At 44.6% G+C, this 16,634-nt stretch overlaps 1 protein-coding gene across 1 annotated transcript in view; it reads left to right on the top strand.

The window, feature by feature from the left end:
- Window positions 1–16,634, top strand: part of LOC135221762 (coiled-coil domain-containing protein 97-like) — a 288,446-nt gene that overhangs the window by 231,565 nt on the left and 40,247 nt on the right. Inside the window, exon 4 of the mRNA XM_064259578.1 lies at window positions 5,496–5,681. Coding sequence (XP_064115648.1) covers window positions 5,496–5,681 — 186 coding nt within the window. The remainder of the gene's footprint in view (window positions 1–5,495; window positions 5,682–16,634) is intronic.

Genomic DNA, 16,634 nt, shown 5'->3' with positions numbered 1-16,634 from the left:
ATCCCTGCTCCTCCCGGCCTTGTCTCCGTGGGTGGGAGCAGTCGGCCATCTTGTATTGCTCCGCCGGTGTCTGCTGTCGCTTGTACGGAGTGACGCTGCAGCGTCAGGCCCATTGATGACGTCACGGGGTCCATCTTTGTCTATTCCTCCGCCAGTGGCGTCTCTTTCCCCCTCGCACCGAGGGGAAGCCGTGACGCCACCACCGCTTGTGACGTCACTCTCATCGATGACGTATCTCCCAGTCACCTCCTCTGATCCGCCTCACTTAGCCGCGACATCATCACTGCTGCCCAGTTTCGCAACATCTCCCTTTCTTGTCTTCGGAGCCTTCTCTGGCACATCAGTACGAGGTCATGTGCCAGGCAGTGGTTCAGAGGCAGGACTCTGTATTGGATGTGAAGTTGGCTGCCTTATCGGTTGGGAGGGACTGTAGGCAACGCGTTGCTTCGTCCCGCCTTCCAAGAAGAGTGCGCATAAGAAGCTAGTGCTGTCTTCCCTTCCCTCTTCCCCCTCTACGCCTCGTCTGCGTATTAAGCGTTGGAAGGCTAAGGACTTTGCCCTTCCTTCGCCGTCGAGGGAGGAACAGCACGGATGTGTTCCCGAGAGTGCTGTGGTTTCGGGTAGTGTTAGTGATTTGTGTTCTGCAGGAGTTGCTTCGCCGCCGAATCTCGTACGTGCTACCACCCCCCACACCCCCCCCCCCCCAACGTCCTTGCACATCGCGAGCGTGTTGCAACCTCCCCTGGTAGTGCTCCTTCTTCTCCAAGGCCTATTCGTCACCGTAAAGATCTGAAGGAGCCTGTCAAGAGGTCGAAGGTAGTGAGCACGGAGGTAGTGCAGCCGAAGTGTTTGCCTACCTCTCTAACTGGTGCTTCCAAGACTCACACTATAAGGGATTCTCCGTCAATCTCGAGTGCTTGAGTTTCCCCCCCATCTCACGTACGTACAGCCGCCACGCCCGTGTCTGTTCATGGACGTCTGGAGTCACCTGTTGAGGTAAGTGATGTGCCTAGTGTTACAGTGGGTCCATCTCGGAGGCTGACGCTTGGACCCAGCCCAGATAGGTTAGTAGGGGTTTCAGCCTGTTTGGCTATTAACCCTTCTGTGAATTTTGGTGTAGAAGGCGCGTTAGAAGAGCCTACACATCCTTCTCATCGTCGGTCACTGGTGCCAGAGCAGGAGGAGGGGGACACGCAGGAGTTTCTGTCTTCCTTTTCGGAAGTTGTTGATCTCATTCGTGGGTTCAACAATTTGGAAAGTAGGACTCAGGCTCGGTCGTCTTACACTCCTTCTTGGCTTGGAAGACCTTGGTGGGAGCTACTCAGGACCCCAAATCATCTCTTCAGCTGCTGTTGTCGGGGCACGTTCAGTCGGTCTTGCAGAAGGTTAATGCCTCTGTTTCTGACCGGGACAGTTCACTTCGCTCTAGAGGCTCTACCAAACTACTACCCCCACCTCTCACAAGACATAGTAAGTACTATGCTACGAGCTCTGCATTTTTGTTATCACGCCACCTTAACCCAGACGTCATTCGCCTGAAGCCGGGTTTGACTTTGGAACAGGTGAGGTCAGTGGCTCCGTCCTTGTCTCTGCAAGACGCCTTAGCTTTAGGAATCTACAGCAGCCTCCATGTTGCAGATGGTTTTCTTGGCTGGACCTCTGGTCTGTGGTGATTGCCAAGATAGCCTCTGACAGGTCCCTGAAGGGTTGGTGATTGCCGCCTCGCTTGCCGGTCTTTTGCAGTCCGGGAGTAAGGCGCTTTCTTTTGGCTCACCTCAGTGCCATTTATGGGCTAATCTTCTTCTGGCTAGGAGGGACGCGTCTTTGTCTAGGATGGAGAGGTCGCTTGACACGAGTCTTTGCTGGACTTGAGGGAGCGGTGATCTGTTGGAGTCACAGTCTTGTTTCCACGGACAGAACTCGAAAATGCAATAGACCGACGCCGGGCTGACACCAAGGACCGACTGGTGCACCAAGCCGTGTCTAAATCAAAGTCCCCCCCTCGGAGATGTCCGGCCCCTCCTCCTCCCCGGGTCCAGCAGCAGTCGAGGTGATCGTCGCCTGGTAGACGAGGACCTCAAATTTGGCAGGGCCTTCCTGTTCGACAGAGCCCAAGTCTCAGGATCACGCCCCTTTCGCTCTTGTTCCTTTAAACCAAGAAGAGGCCCCAGGGGCAGAGGTCAAGGGGGCCGTCGGTAGGTTGGGTGCCTCTCCCTCTCCTGCGCCATGGGTGGGGGCTACCTGGCTGGCCATTGGGGGCCAAGTGTCAGAGTTTAACGGGGCGGAGAAGTGGGTGGTAGATGTCCTTCGGGTGGGGTAACTGTTGCCATTCGACTTCTCTCCTCCGCTGTCGGACAAGCTGCAGCTCAGGAAGACGTATCCCTCAGATTATCTGAAGTTCTGGGGTCTGAAGGAGTTTCGGGGGATGGTAGAGGGTCACTCTGTCGTTCTCATGTCGGACAACACCACGGTGGTAGCCTACGTGAACAAACAGGGAGGCCTGGTTTCTCAGCAACTTCATGCCTTGACCGTTGAGCTTCACCAGTGGGCAATCAGGAATTCAGTAGAGCTCTCAGCCAGGTATATCCCAGAGAAACGGAACGTGGTCGCAGACAAACTCAGTCGCCGGGATCAGATCTTAGGCACAGAGTGGTCCCTTCATCAAGTGGTGGCAGACAAGCTTTTCCAGATTTGGGGGAGACCCATCCTGGTGATCCCTTAGCATTGGCAAGAAGACGCATTCCAACATCCCTGGGACAACCTGGAGGTGTAATGCCTCCCTCCGTTTTGTTTGATCTGTCAGGTTCTGAACAGGCTGATGGGTTCACAGGGTCTCAGAATGACTTTGGTAGCCCCTCTGTGGCCTCAGGTGGAATGGTTTCCAGATCTGCTGTCATTGTTGTCGGAGATTCCAAGGGAGATTCTTTCTTGGTGGCATCTCCTGTGTCAGCCCCATGTGGAAGGTTCCATCAGTCAGTAGAATCCCTGTCTCTTCACGGTTGGAGCCTATCAACTATATCCTCCGAGAGAGAGGCTTTTCTCAGAAATCAGCTGGGCACATGTCCAGCAGTCTTAGGAAGTCAACCTCTGCAGTTTACCAAGGTAAATGGGCGATTTACTATGATTGGTGTCGTAAACAGGGTTTTTCTCCACAGGTTGTGTGTGGTTCGGTGGGTAACGAAGCGAATGCGAGTGACTGGTCTCTCCACCTTCCCCTCCCCCGTCCTCCTACCCTTCTTCCTTTGGTTGAGGATAAGACTCAAACTTGCACTTGCTGGTTGGGCGGTTGAAGCGGTAAGCATGCATATCAAGCTTCCTTTCTGTTTTACTTATCAGAATCATAGAAGAAAGCAAATCCGCTCCATTCTTCCTTAGCAAGAGGAGGAAGGAGGCTGGCAATAATGCAAACCCTTCCCAGAACTTTGCATTAATGTTTCTGACTCAATACATTCTTCTCAGCCCTTTTCGGACGAGTTACGATTCCTCACACATTTTACAAAAGCCCAGAGTCTGACTCTTGATCATGCTGCTCCTATACTCCGATCAAGTTGTCAGAGGCAACGCACTCCTCCTCGCTCTTAAAACCAGAAGGAATAGCCCAGGTGTGCTGAATTCCAGTCAGTTTTAGAGGCTTAATCACATTCCTCCCACCAATCAGTGAGTCTTCCTAATGTAAAGGACCGAGCATTTGTATATTGTGTAGGAAAAAATCACAGTTTTTGAAAGGAAATTGTATTTTTCCTAACTAACTACAAACCTGATGGTCCTTTACGTTAATGACCCACTACGCTAAAAAGTAATTCGTAATGTAAAGGACCTCCGTTTGTATAGTTACGAAAAATACAATTTAATTTCAAAAATTGTGATATTATTATAAGAATATCATATTTAGAGATCATCTTAAAACAAAACATTTCATAAAATGTACAGTTTGTTCAGAAAATTAATGCGCAATTTACCCAATTGACCTAATGCAGTTCAATGTTCTATTGTTTTTGCGTGTTTCTTATGTGCTGTATGGTATATGCTACAGACTAAGGGTATTCTTTTTTTATTCTTTTAAATGTCCTCTAAATGTTATGCTTTTCGTAAGTCTTATGGCAAAGAACCTACGCATCAAAGGCCCTTACAGTTAATGACAGATGAGGATAAAGTAAACATGATTGTTATGTTATGAGAGGGCAAAAATCTTGGAGAAGTGCAGGCCATTACCACGTGACTGAAAGTGCAGTCGGCTGCATTGAGAAAGAGTATGAACAAGGTAAAATACTCAGGGAGGTCGTTCTTTGAGAAGGACTTGCCGCCATGTTTACTACTAACCCACCAATGGACCAGGACTTTGAAGAATTTTGTGGGGTTTATAATTTGATCAGGGAAGTCAGGCAGATACAGACAATGGTCAAGGCATGGGATTAGAATAAAGAAAGGGCCACCAATTTTATCAATACTGTTAGTGAACTAGTGAAACCCTATCATAACACCTTTGTGAGCATGTACAAGTACCTCCATATGATGCAGCCTCCTTGACGGAGAGCCTCCAGAAGAAGGTGGAGAGGTACCATCAGAGATGTAACCCCTCTACTTTGCTGTGCAGTCTATCTTCATTGTCATTCTTATGAATGCACAACTAAGATCATCATCTATAATCAACATTCATCACCAGTAAGTACCTATATGATTTAATATTATTATGATAATAATATTTTATGTTACATATTATACAGTAAATACAGGCAGTCCCCGATTATCGGGGGGGGTTTTGTTCTCAGCAGGATGCTGATGAGCGAAAAGTGCCATTAACCAAAACTTGGTGATTTACGGCGCGTATGTTGCCAAGTTTTGGTTAATGGCACCGATAACCGGTTAATGGCACCTCTGTTAGGTATGTTGTGGCACCATAAGTCTATTATTGACATCTTATGGCACTGATAACCAAAACTTGGCCCATTATGGCACCATAAATCGCTGATTTTATGGCGCTAGACAAGCCCCATGTAACTGAGTCCACTGATAACTGGTTACTGCTTGTGATTTGAAAATACAGAATATTGCTGTACAAAAAAATTCACATCCACAAATAATGGGGACCGGCAAATAATTTTATAAATTTATTCCACAGAAAATCTGCGAATGGGTTAAACCAGAATTCGCTAAGACGGACACCTTGTCCCCCCTAGTAGTCCATGTTAACAAGGGTTGACTGTAATTGATTTTACCATGAAAACTCACCATTTTATTTCATGTCCCACCCCCCTCCCTTGTGATTAGGACCTACTATTTAGGTCTAACAGCTGCAAGGAGGAATGAGAGGTTTTGATAGGTGAGAGTAGTTAGACTAAAAGGACCGGTGTTCTTTGGCAGTTTTTTTCCTCTCACCTGTCTATAATGTATCAATGAAACAAAATATTTGGACTCTTGTTTTTTGGCAAATGTGACATCATTCTAGCACCGTACGTACTGACCTTGTAAATGATAGTTTTCTTTCACACTTACAGAGTAACTGTAAAAAATAGACGGTATGCTGCAATGCAAGAACTGAGACGTTCTGGAACTTACTTTAGTGAAAAGGAAATGGAAAGACGGGATCCATTATTGTATGATCGGTTAATTGCTCGTCACCATACAGAAGAGGAAAAAAGGAAGTATGAGGAAGCTGGAAGGAACGAAGCAAGTGACACAAGGTAATTTTGAAACCATAATGGATTTTAATTTTTATTTTACTTAGGCACATATTGAAGAACTAAACAAGAAGTACACAGTAATGCATTTCTTTATTTAAATGTTTCTTGTAATTAGCTTGCATGTTTGACACATTGTAGAGATGTTTTATTTCTTATTCCCCAGTGTGCTTTCTTTATTTCTGGACCTTGTCATGGAGCATGTTAACAAGCTGTAAAGCTGTGGTACACAATAGAGTAGACTATCCAGAATTCAACTACAGTGAACCCTCGTTTATCGCGGTAGATAGGTTCCAAACCCGGCCGCGATAGCTGAAAATCCGCGAAGTAGGGACACCATATTTACGTATTTATTTAACATGTATATTCAGACTTTTAAAACCCTCCCTTTATGTAGTACTGTTAACAAACCACCCTTTAATGTACAGAACACTTAATGCATGTACTACAGTACCCTAAACTAAAACAGGCACAAATATTAAAATATTAGAATATTAAAGTATAAAAAAATAAAGATTGTTACTGTACTCACCACGAAAGAAGTTGAAGAAAAACTTGAATGATGATGGCGATGAATTTGCTGCACAGTAGAAATGATGATGATGAAGCTGATGATGTCTTCTACTGTGCAGCCAATGATAGTATTTTACGTCTCTTCAGACGGAGGTGTCTTTTCCTGGGACACCTCTTCACTTCTTTCCTGGGGACACTTCTTCAATTTCGGCCAGGCTAGTAGCAGGAGGAACTGGCTCTTTTTTGCGAGGTCTGGAAGAACATTGTGATCGGAAGTTGCTGCCGCTGCTTCTTTTTTCGCTCGAAGAGCATCCTGTAGGGAGTCATGTCTTCATCGATTTTGTTGCAGAATTGCAGAGAACGAACCATATCCTCGTCCCACTCTTGCGACAATTCTTTCAACTCCTTCGCAAGGTTGCAGAGCTTGGCAAGCCGTTCTAATGTTAAGCCCGTTTCTTCGACAATTTCTTGGGTCTCTTCCTGTGTTTCACTGTCTTCGTCACTGGCCGATTTCGTCAAGTCTTCGAGGTCTGCGTCAGTTAGCGGCTGGGAATGGCAGTCCAACAACTTGTCGACGTCTTCAGTCGTCATGTCGCCAAACCCGTCACCTCCAATTATCGCAGCCAACTGCACAGATTTCCGTACTGCAGAGTGTTGAATCTCAGCAGTGTAAATCCCTTGTCATCGTAAACAATCTGGGGCCACAACTTCTCCAGCTCGCATTAACAGTAGCAGGTTTCATTTCTTTCAGTGCCTTCTGGATGTTCTGCAGGCACGTGGCTATTGTGTACTGCCGCCAGTACGCCTTCAAATTGAATGTTTCATCCTCATCATCTTGGGCAGCATCCACACATGCAACGAGGTCCGCCAAGGTATTCTTTGTGTAGAGGGCCTTGAACGCCCTGATAACCCCCTGGTCCATCGGTTGAATTAATGACGTTGTGTTGGGTGGCAGGAACTCAACCTGAATGCCCTCATGCGACGATCAGTTGCGTGTCCACCAGCGTTATCCATAAGGAGAAGGATCTTAAATGGCAAGCCCTTCTCTAAGAGATATTTACTGACTTGTGGGATAAAACACTGGTGGAACCAGTTGGAGGTCAGCCATCTTCGTAAATCCATGCTTTTGGATTATGCATCCAGTACACGGGAAGGAGATTCTATTTTTTATTTTTCAAAGCGCGAGGGTTTTTCGATTTGAAATAAGCCCCGGCTTTAGCAAAAATCCAGCAGCATTGCCACATCACGAGGGAACACGATCTTTGAATGCTTTAAAAGCCAGAGGGCTTTGGCTTCTTCTTGAATAGGAAAGTTCGCGACGGCATTCTCTTCCAAAACAAGCCGGTCTCATCCAATATTAAACACTTGTTCGGGCTTGTATCCGCCTTCAGTGATAATATTCTTAAATGTCTCATTCGCGTAAGTTTCAGCAGCGGTAGTAGTCAGCGGGAAGCAGCCTCGCCATGCAGGGAAACGCTTTTCAGGCCGAAGCGTTTCTGAAATTTCGCGAACCATCCTTTGCTGGCGGAAAAACGTTGTTTCTGAGGCTGGGAATCAGTGGATGTCCCTGCTTGAGGTTCATCTAGTACATCAGCTTCGGTCTTCTTCAGCATGGTCGCCATCGTCGTCTTGAAGTTCCTTTGCCGCAAAATTCTCATACAAACTCAAAGCCTTGGTTCGGATGGTGTTCATATCCAAGGCTATGTTCTTCTTTCCGGCAGTCGGCAATCCAGATTGCTGAAGCACCTTCCATACGGACGATCGTTTTTATTACGAGCAGTAACAATCGTTCGCTGACCTGCTAAAGGTGATGGCAGCCAGTCTGTCAATGTTCGCCTCGTCCTTCTTAATGTAGCGAACGGTGGATTCGTTCACTCCAAAATGGCGGGCTGCTGGCGGACCCGCGTAACTTCTGCCTTCTTTCGACATATCGAGAAGTGTCACCTTCTCAGCAATCGTCCTCATTTTTCGGTGGCGTTTAGGCTTACTACCAGCCTTAGCAGAAGCAGAACGCTTGGGAGCCATTGCAGGGGTTACGTAAACAGAAAGTTCAACAAAAAGTTCAACTTCAAACAGTCACGCACAGCACAGGTTAAAGTTACACAGTAACGTAGCAGCATCTACCGGGCGAGAGAGCGGCAAACAAAGTGGCCGCGAGAATCGCTACTGGTCGGAGACAAGCCAAGCTGCTGCGGATCGGAGAAGCGGTCAAAACAACCAATCACAGGCTAGATTACAAAACTTGGGAGCTGATTCGTCATCTATCAGCATTGGAACCAATCACAGTCCGTCTTACATGCTACTTAGTAGTTACAAATTCAAATATGTACAAGGTACTATAGATGCTTTACGTACGCTATTTTACGCTTGTTTTGTTGTAAGATACGTACGCTTATTCGAGATGTGATTTTTGCAACAAACAATATTATTGGATGCAGTACTACGTATACATACCTTCTCCTCTCTTCCTCCAAGGCTGATCAGTTGGGAGGAATTATGCTGCTTCTCCTTTTGAGGAGGCAGCAGAAATAGCCAGCCATCTTTCTCTTCTGAGCATTCTCCTACTGCTGGTACTTGAAAGGAGAGTTGTTTGTCAAGTCTCTGGACTTGATACGACATAGCTGAGACCTGGTAGTAACTATGTTTCAGAAGAAGTACCTTCTTTCTTCCTGGTCTGTGCCGTCTTCCATAGAACTTCCTCCTCTCCTGTGTTCTCATTACTGGAACAGTCAGTACAGCTAAGAGTGAGTTGTCTTCAGTATCCTGCTGTTGCCATAGAAGCCTCCCTGTGGGACACCTTTGCCTTCGCTCTCTTCATTAGAGAATGAAGGTGGTCTGTTTCCAGTCCTTAATCCTTTTTCTCGAATGAAGGAAGGAATTAGGCTGGGGCTCAATCAACAGGAGTCCTTTGAATATACTGGCATTTTCTCCTTGCAACATGCATCTGTTATTATGATGCACGCACCAACCAAGTAATAGGCACATACCGCATATTATAAGATCATCGCCTTCATGTGTGTAACCGAGATGATAAGTACCTCCTCATCAGAATCCTGAAATGAGACAGCCTTTGGGCTTCCTGAGAGTTTTGGGATTTGATTTTGAGGCTCCCAGTGGTGGTGTTAAGTAGCAGGACCACAGTAGTGACTTTATCACCAAACAGGGTTACATTTCCCTCCTGTTGCAGTTAACATGTAGGTGTTCGAGATTACCTGTTATGCACTCGATAGCTCTATCAGCCAGCCACATTTCAAGTGGAAGTGTACTAGCAAGCAACTCAGCTTCTGGAGTCGAGTTAGGGGCAGGGTATTACTTTCCCTTAGAGAGATTGTTAGTCTTAGTTTTTATACATTCAACTTACCCGTCAGATATATACATAGCTATTACTCCGTCGTCCCCGACAGAAATTCGAATTTCGCGGCACACGCAGCAGGTAGGTCAGGTGATCTACCCCCCGCCGCTGGGTGGCGGGAATAGGACCATACCCGTTTTCTAATTCATATTTTTTCTGTCGCTTCGAATGTAAACAACGTTTGCAGTTCCTCCTGATGGATTTTCGTGTTTCATCGCCATTGATCGTCTGGGCTAACTTTTACAGGGAAGTAATGGATCTTTGGTTCGGCATACGCTTTTGTTAACTTTTTTATAATATTAACTTCGAAAATTTTGAAGATTAGTGACGTGTAACTACCGAAGTTTTCGGTAGACACTCATGCACTTTCACGAAATATACTTTCATGAAAGGGAATTACTTATATTTATTCATTAATACAAATAAGTGTTAGATTTGATTGAGAAATGTATATCTTTCTTCCTAGTTTTGGGAAGTCAGAAAAGTAACTATCCTTTAGAAGCTTTATTAGCTCTTGTGTTAACGAGCAATTATAGTAGTAACAGTACTAGTAGTTGTTGCATTCTCATCACCTTCTTACTCCACAGAATCTACAATATCATATTTGCAAATTGTAGACTTTGGATATAGTTCAAATACGAACTCTTAGAACGTAAGAAGTGAATATAGTGTTCCCCATTACAATGGAGGGTGCGTCTGATCGGCTCTGTCTCGCTCTCAGGTCTAGACCTCTTCCAAGCTCACAAGCCCAGAGGAGAAGGAATGTCGAAAACCGTAAGGAGGTTTCAGAGAATCCCCACCGGTCAGGCGTCCCCTCGCAGGTTCTGTAGAGCGTCCCAGACTGCCAGGGATAGCCCATTTGGACAAAGGCCACCTAAACAGTGTTTCTCCCTTTTTATGCTACTGTCCATGATGGATAGGAGAACTTCGAATGAATGAATTTGACGAAGATCCTCGTATAATGCCTTCTGGTAGAATTATTCAAAATGAGAATGACTTTAATCGATCCACCTTTCGAATCAGGCGACGATTTAGCGCCTTCTAATATTTGAGATCATTCGATAACATTTGTGATAGTCATTGTTCGAACATTTTTTTTCGCAACTAGACGAGAACGCTATCCCCATGGGGGTATGAAATTGTTATTTCAACATAAGATTCCCCATCGGTACATTTTTAGATATAGATCTATTCTGATTAGAACGATTTAGATTATTTGTCAATCGAATGAGAATTATATGGATATCGTTGAGTGATAAAGCATATATATATGACTTTTAAGCTTCTAGCTCCTACCATGCTTAAGACAAATCGCCTTAGGCTACGGTATGGCAAGGCATACTCACATACCGAAATTTATGCTATAATGGTCAAGTGAAATCCTTACAAAATTTCCTAATTTAATACGGTTTACCTTAATGTAACAGTATTATAGAGTATTCTATTACGCTAGAGTATAAGTTATATGATGCTTTCGTGTCTTCGAGAAGTGATCGGAGAAGCAAATCTTTATTGGTGAATTGAGAGTAGGATTGAAACTTTTTTATTCGTGTTAGAAGAGGTTTCCATGAATTACCAGTACCCTTCTAGGACTTTCTTAGGAAGAAATTGTTAAAAAGGATTGTTTAGACGACACCTATTTAGTTTCTAGACTTGTCGAAGTCTCGTTCGCTTAATTATGCTTATATAAAACTTCCTGAAGCTCGATAAAAATTTTATAGATTCCTTTATTAAATGGAGTAACTGGCAACTCTGGAAAGGGAAGGCCAGTCGGCTTTCGAAGACTGCTTTCGCTTTGAATTGAGAGAGAGACCAGCGGCAGTACCATGTTGTTCTCAGTCGTGAGCGGTCGGTTACAGCTCTCTCTCCTGCGGAATGGGATAACTAACCGTATCTCTTCCCTACAATCGTGGTCTTAGCCTCGGATTGAGGGAATACTGAAGCTGTCATAAATAAATATTGTCTGCCTTTTGTTAGGAAGCTTTCAATAAGAAAGATATTACAACCTTTCAATGCTGTTTACCGTAGATAACATGATTAAAGGATTCTAATGCAGCAGAACATTATATTATTTAACTCATACTTACGAAAGCATGTCTTATTAGAGTACATACTTAGTGAGAAGAGAGATGTATTAGAGATTCACTTCAAGACTACGCTATGGTTAAGTCTTTCGAGAAACGACACAACCGTATTTAGAATCGGATATTGCGCAGAAGTTGTATGAGTCGAATGGGAAACATTCTTTTAGTGGGGAATGGTTTCCCTGAATGGATTATACTACGTATAATAGTTTTTTCATAAGAAGAACGGAATTAACATATGAAAGGATGTCGGGTACCATAAAGACACAGATGTTCTGGCACATAACATAAAGATAATTAGTAGGAGGCGCTAGCCAAAATATTTCTCGTTCAGGAAAAAAAGGGGGGGGGGGATACGGAAGAATTAACCGAGGAAAGAATAATTCCCCTTCCGATATACTCGAATTAGAGGAAAATGAGAAGAAAAAATCCAACTATGGAAGTACTGTAAAATTATAGGATTCTTACAGCACCTCTTCTTATTTTGATATCGAGATTTCCTGACCACGGTTGCAAGTAATGGGCCAGAAGCGTGACGCCTCCCAGGAGCGAGGCGCCAAGCAAGCGCGAGGACGCTGCGAGACGCGAGACGCCAGCCAAAAGCGTGACGCCTCCCAGGAGCGAGGCGCCAGGCAAGCGCGAGGACGCTGCGAGGCGCGAGACGCCAGTCAGAAGCGTGACGCCTCCCAGGAGCGAGGCACAGCAAGCTCGAGGACGCTGCAAGGCGCGAGACGCCAGCCAGAAGCGTGACGCCTCCCAGGAGCGAGGCACCCAGGCAAGCGCGAGGACGCTGCAAGGGCGCGAGACGCCAGCCAGAAGCGTGACGCTCCCAGGAGCGAGGCACCAGGCAAGCTCGAGGACGCTGTGAGGCGCGAGACGCCAGCCAGAAGCGTGACGCCTCCAGGAGCGAGGCGCCAACCAGGTGCAAGACATCAGGATCTCCAATTTCTCAGTATTTGGAGACAGACTTTCCAAGAGTTTCCTCTTTGAGAACTGACACAAGATCAGTTTTCCTGACAGGGACACAAGTTATCGCACAGGCGGCGGCGGCCCCTTGTCAGGATTAACTGAAATTGCGGAAGTCTCTAACAAGAACAGACTTCTCATGTCAGGTGATATAGTGGTCGCGTGAGCGACTTCTTTCCTGGCAAGAAAAGTTGTTTTGGGAGAAACTTGCTTTGCCAGATCAACCCTCTACTGACAATTATTCTAGATATCGCACAGGCAAACGTAGTACGTAGGATAGTGGGTTCTGCTTTATAGACCTTTACATGGTGAAGAGAACCGATATCTTTAGAAGTCTCTCGCTTTCCTCAACCTTATGAGACAAGTGATAGAAAATATATCGACTCATAAGTTAATCTGGGTGCAGGTTTAGAAAGACCTTGGCAACCCCTTTTTTATTGCACGTTTCGGCTAGTCCCTTGAACCATGCAGCTCCTCTTTCTCCTCTTTCATTGTTATTAACAGGATGTTATATTATCCTACTCCTATGTAAACATATAACAAGGGAGACCTTGTAATGTTTTTGGTACTGGAAAAGACTCGTAAGAGCTCTCAGTATTGGGTGAGAGGCTTTTTCAAGTATTTGAATGACTGTACATACGGCCTGATGTCCTAGGATAGGAATCTTGAATGATTCTCCCTCGATCCTGGATCATTTATTAGGAGAATAGGATAATAATAATTTGTTGTTTTTGCTGAATAAACGATGATAGAATTTTCTTCCGTTCTCTCGTTCCCGTTTCCCTTTTGGCAGGCACAAGGACGGGAAGTAAAGAATATAAGAGAGAGGTAGCAATCTACGCCATCTTTATTTTATAGAAAGGGTAATAGTTTAGTCTTTATTTTTCCCCTAAAATATAAACTCTTTACAGAATTGTAAGACAAAGGGCGTCAAAGAAAGAGAGGATAATACGTTATGCCTCATTTTCATTTTACTTAGAGAGGTTGGATTCACAGAGGTCACGTTCTTCTCACAGCAAGTTTTTGAAGTCTTTTCCAAGAAACAGTCTGAATATTCTTTCAGCAATCTATGAACCTTAACCTTACAACTCCACTCTGAGTCTGTCTGTGTGCAGACTGACCAGAAGTGGACATGAATGAGAGATGTTTCAAGGTAAATGACAGTAGTTCATGAATAAGATGATATGATTACTGCAGATCGTGCTAGAGGGAATGAGGAAACTGTCCTCTTCCGATACCTCTGTGAACCACATAGCGGTTTTTTCTTCCCTTTCAGAGGGAAGAATCACCTTTGTATATTTCTGCTATCAAAGAACGCAGTAAAAGGCTATTATACTCTGTCTCTATAAAGGGGAATTGGAGATAGCAAGAGCATTAAGATCTTCGGGATCTTATACAATACCTCTATACGACAAGACTAGGAGATCTTATAATTACAATGGGATCCTATTTGGGTTTGGGCCTCAGATTCCGTTCTGACAAGATGGAACTGCTCCTCATCAATGTTTTCTCTGGTACTAAAGGACCCAAAAGGACGAGTGAAATTTTGGCTTGGAATCTGGAATCAAATTCTAGAAAGACTAGGCAATGGGTTTCCTGCCAGCATGGTATGTTTGGCAAAAGAACTAAAACCTTTTATTCCTGGATCAACGCTTTCAGATAAAGGATTCGTTGTCCAGGCAATGTATTTACATTCTCATCTACAAAAGGAGATAAGGTTTTAAACGTTGCTGACAGAGTCTTTGGAATACGAGAGGGCTTAAAAACACTTCCCAGAAGGTTCGAAGAGATATTTAAAGAGCTAGAAATCAGGAATCCTCCCAATTTCAGCTCAGAATCTCCTTAGACTTCCAGGCTCTTTCCCTGCCTTCGTGCAAGGATAGGGAAGATTTTGCAACAAGAGAACTCTTCAACATGTAGGAAGAGTGCTCGTTAGCAACGGAAGTATCAAGTATGATCCTCCTCGGAGGAAGACTGGTCTCTCGGACTATTAGATTTTTCCTATCGTCTACTGGATGTAGCTGACTAAAATTACCTCCCCTTGTTACGGAGGCCATAAGCTCAAAGTGAAAGAATTTCTTCCACCCTTTTCCATTCTCCTGATAAACGATTGTGGATGTTCAGACTTTCGGACAATGTAGCGCCAATCAGGCGCCAAATGCCAAACAGGCGTAAAGACGCCAGAGCAAGACAGTCCAAATAAACACTGTCATTGTCGATGAGGAGAAGGAGTAGGCCTCCAATCTGGCGCAGATGCGCTAGAGGCGAATAAATCAGGCAAATAAAGTGTCCGAGGTGGACATTGCCAGTTTTCATCGAGACTCTTAACAAGCTCGAATCTCCAGCAAGTGGGGAGAAGTCAGCCAGGCGCGAGGAGCCAGCCAGACGCGAGGCGCCAGGCAAGCGAAGCGCCAGCCAGGCGCGAGACGCCAGGCAGGCGCGAGGCGCCAGGCAGGCGCGAAGCGCCAGCCAGGCGCAAGCCAGGCTCTGGGCTTCATCCAGAAGAGTTCTATTTCAAAGAAAGCCCTGGTCTTCTTTGGAACAGTGGAATCTCTAAAGCACTTCTTGAGTAACTCGATGATTCCTTCAAACAGCTAAGAATTAAAAGCGCTTGAAGTGCGGGCTTTTAACAATTCTTGTTCTTTCCATAACAATATGTCGTGAGAGACATATTAGCTGTAATAACGGGGAGATGCAACTCTGTGTTGACTCCTCTTTGCACGAAGGAGATCAAGTGGGCCTATGAGAGATCCTTCTCTCTTTGTTATACGTGTCCACGGATGCGTTGCTGGGATAGGGAGACGACACTGATCCTTAACTAGTGAATTATTTTTTAATTTTTTTTAACATAAGTGTATTATTTTCTGGGTTTATTTGAAATGAGTTTGGGGATAGCTCTTTTCAAATTAAGCACAAACCCTCGTGTTAGGATCAGGTGATCGGGATCGGTGTTGTGCTCCTTAAATTATGCCAATAGGCATTGGTGTATTGTCATGTAAGTGGATAAGACCCCATTGACAAATGACCACTAGATTCTGTCAAGTAAGTGGATAAGACCCCATTGACAGATCTACAAGAACTCTTAGCCATAGGTCACATCCTCGCTGAGGCTCTTGAGACGAAGCAGACTACTAGCAATAGCTAGGAAGTCGACCCTTCGTCTAAACACATAGGAACCAAGGTTTTATTTATTTATTACCTACAACGTATGTTGTTTACCTGTATATTCAGTAATAGCTGTCTTTTACCCTCCACCAATGGTGTGAATCAGCTTATGTATTATCTGAACGGGTAAGTTGAATGTATAAAAAATGATATTGTTATGATACAATAAAGGGATTTTGACGTAAGGAAAAATCTATTTCTGGGCGATTGGCTCGTGTCGCCAGCGAAATATCCTTTAATCTATTATTTCTAGGGTAAATGTACTAACACATACCAGAGAATAAATAAAATAAAGAAAAAGGTCAGTATAACTGACTCGCTCACCCTCCAAAAGGGTGTCGGTATGAACACTAGGCGAGTGAGACCACTACCACGAGCCAAATGCCAATAGAAATCTCCCACTACAAAAACCCTCCAAGAGGAGAGCCGACCCACAGAGTGAGCAGCTCGTACTACTACTACTCCATCCCATGCTGCCGACTGCTGCGCCTCTAGTGGCCATCCTGAAGTTAGCAGACAATCTTGGGCGAAGGGATGGGTAGGTGGGATTTCGCTGGCGACACGAGCCAATCGCCCAGAAATAGATTTTTCCTTACGTCAAAATCCCTTTTCTGGGCTCAGCTCGTGTCGCTGCGGCGAAATCGTACCAGAGAAATAGCACAAGATTGTAAACAAAAGTAATAAAATAAATCAGAATAGGTCTCAAATAAAAGAGAAAATAAATATAAAAAAGAATATAATTGCTAAAAAAGATACAAATACACAGTGATACAAAATTAGAAATATGCTTAAATTACACTTAATTCTAATCATGTTTCTTATTCATAAGGTAATTTACATATGTACAGAGGTAAAATGGGTTTACATGTAACAAAA

The sequence above is a fragment of the Macrobrachium nipponense genome, chromosome 3 (genome assembly GCF_015104395.2).
Source record: "Macrobrachium nipponense isolate FS-2020 chromosome 3, ASM1510439v2, whole genome shotgun sequence".
In the NCBI taxonomy this organism is placed as follows: domain Eukaryota; kingdom Metazoa; phylum Arthropoda; class Malacostraca; order Decapoda; family Palaemonidae; genus Macrobrachium; species Macrobrachium nipponense.
This window is presented reverse-complemented; position numbering and strand designations above follow the sequence as displayed.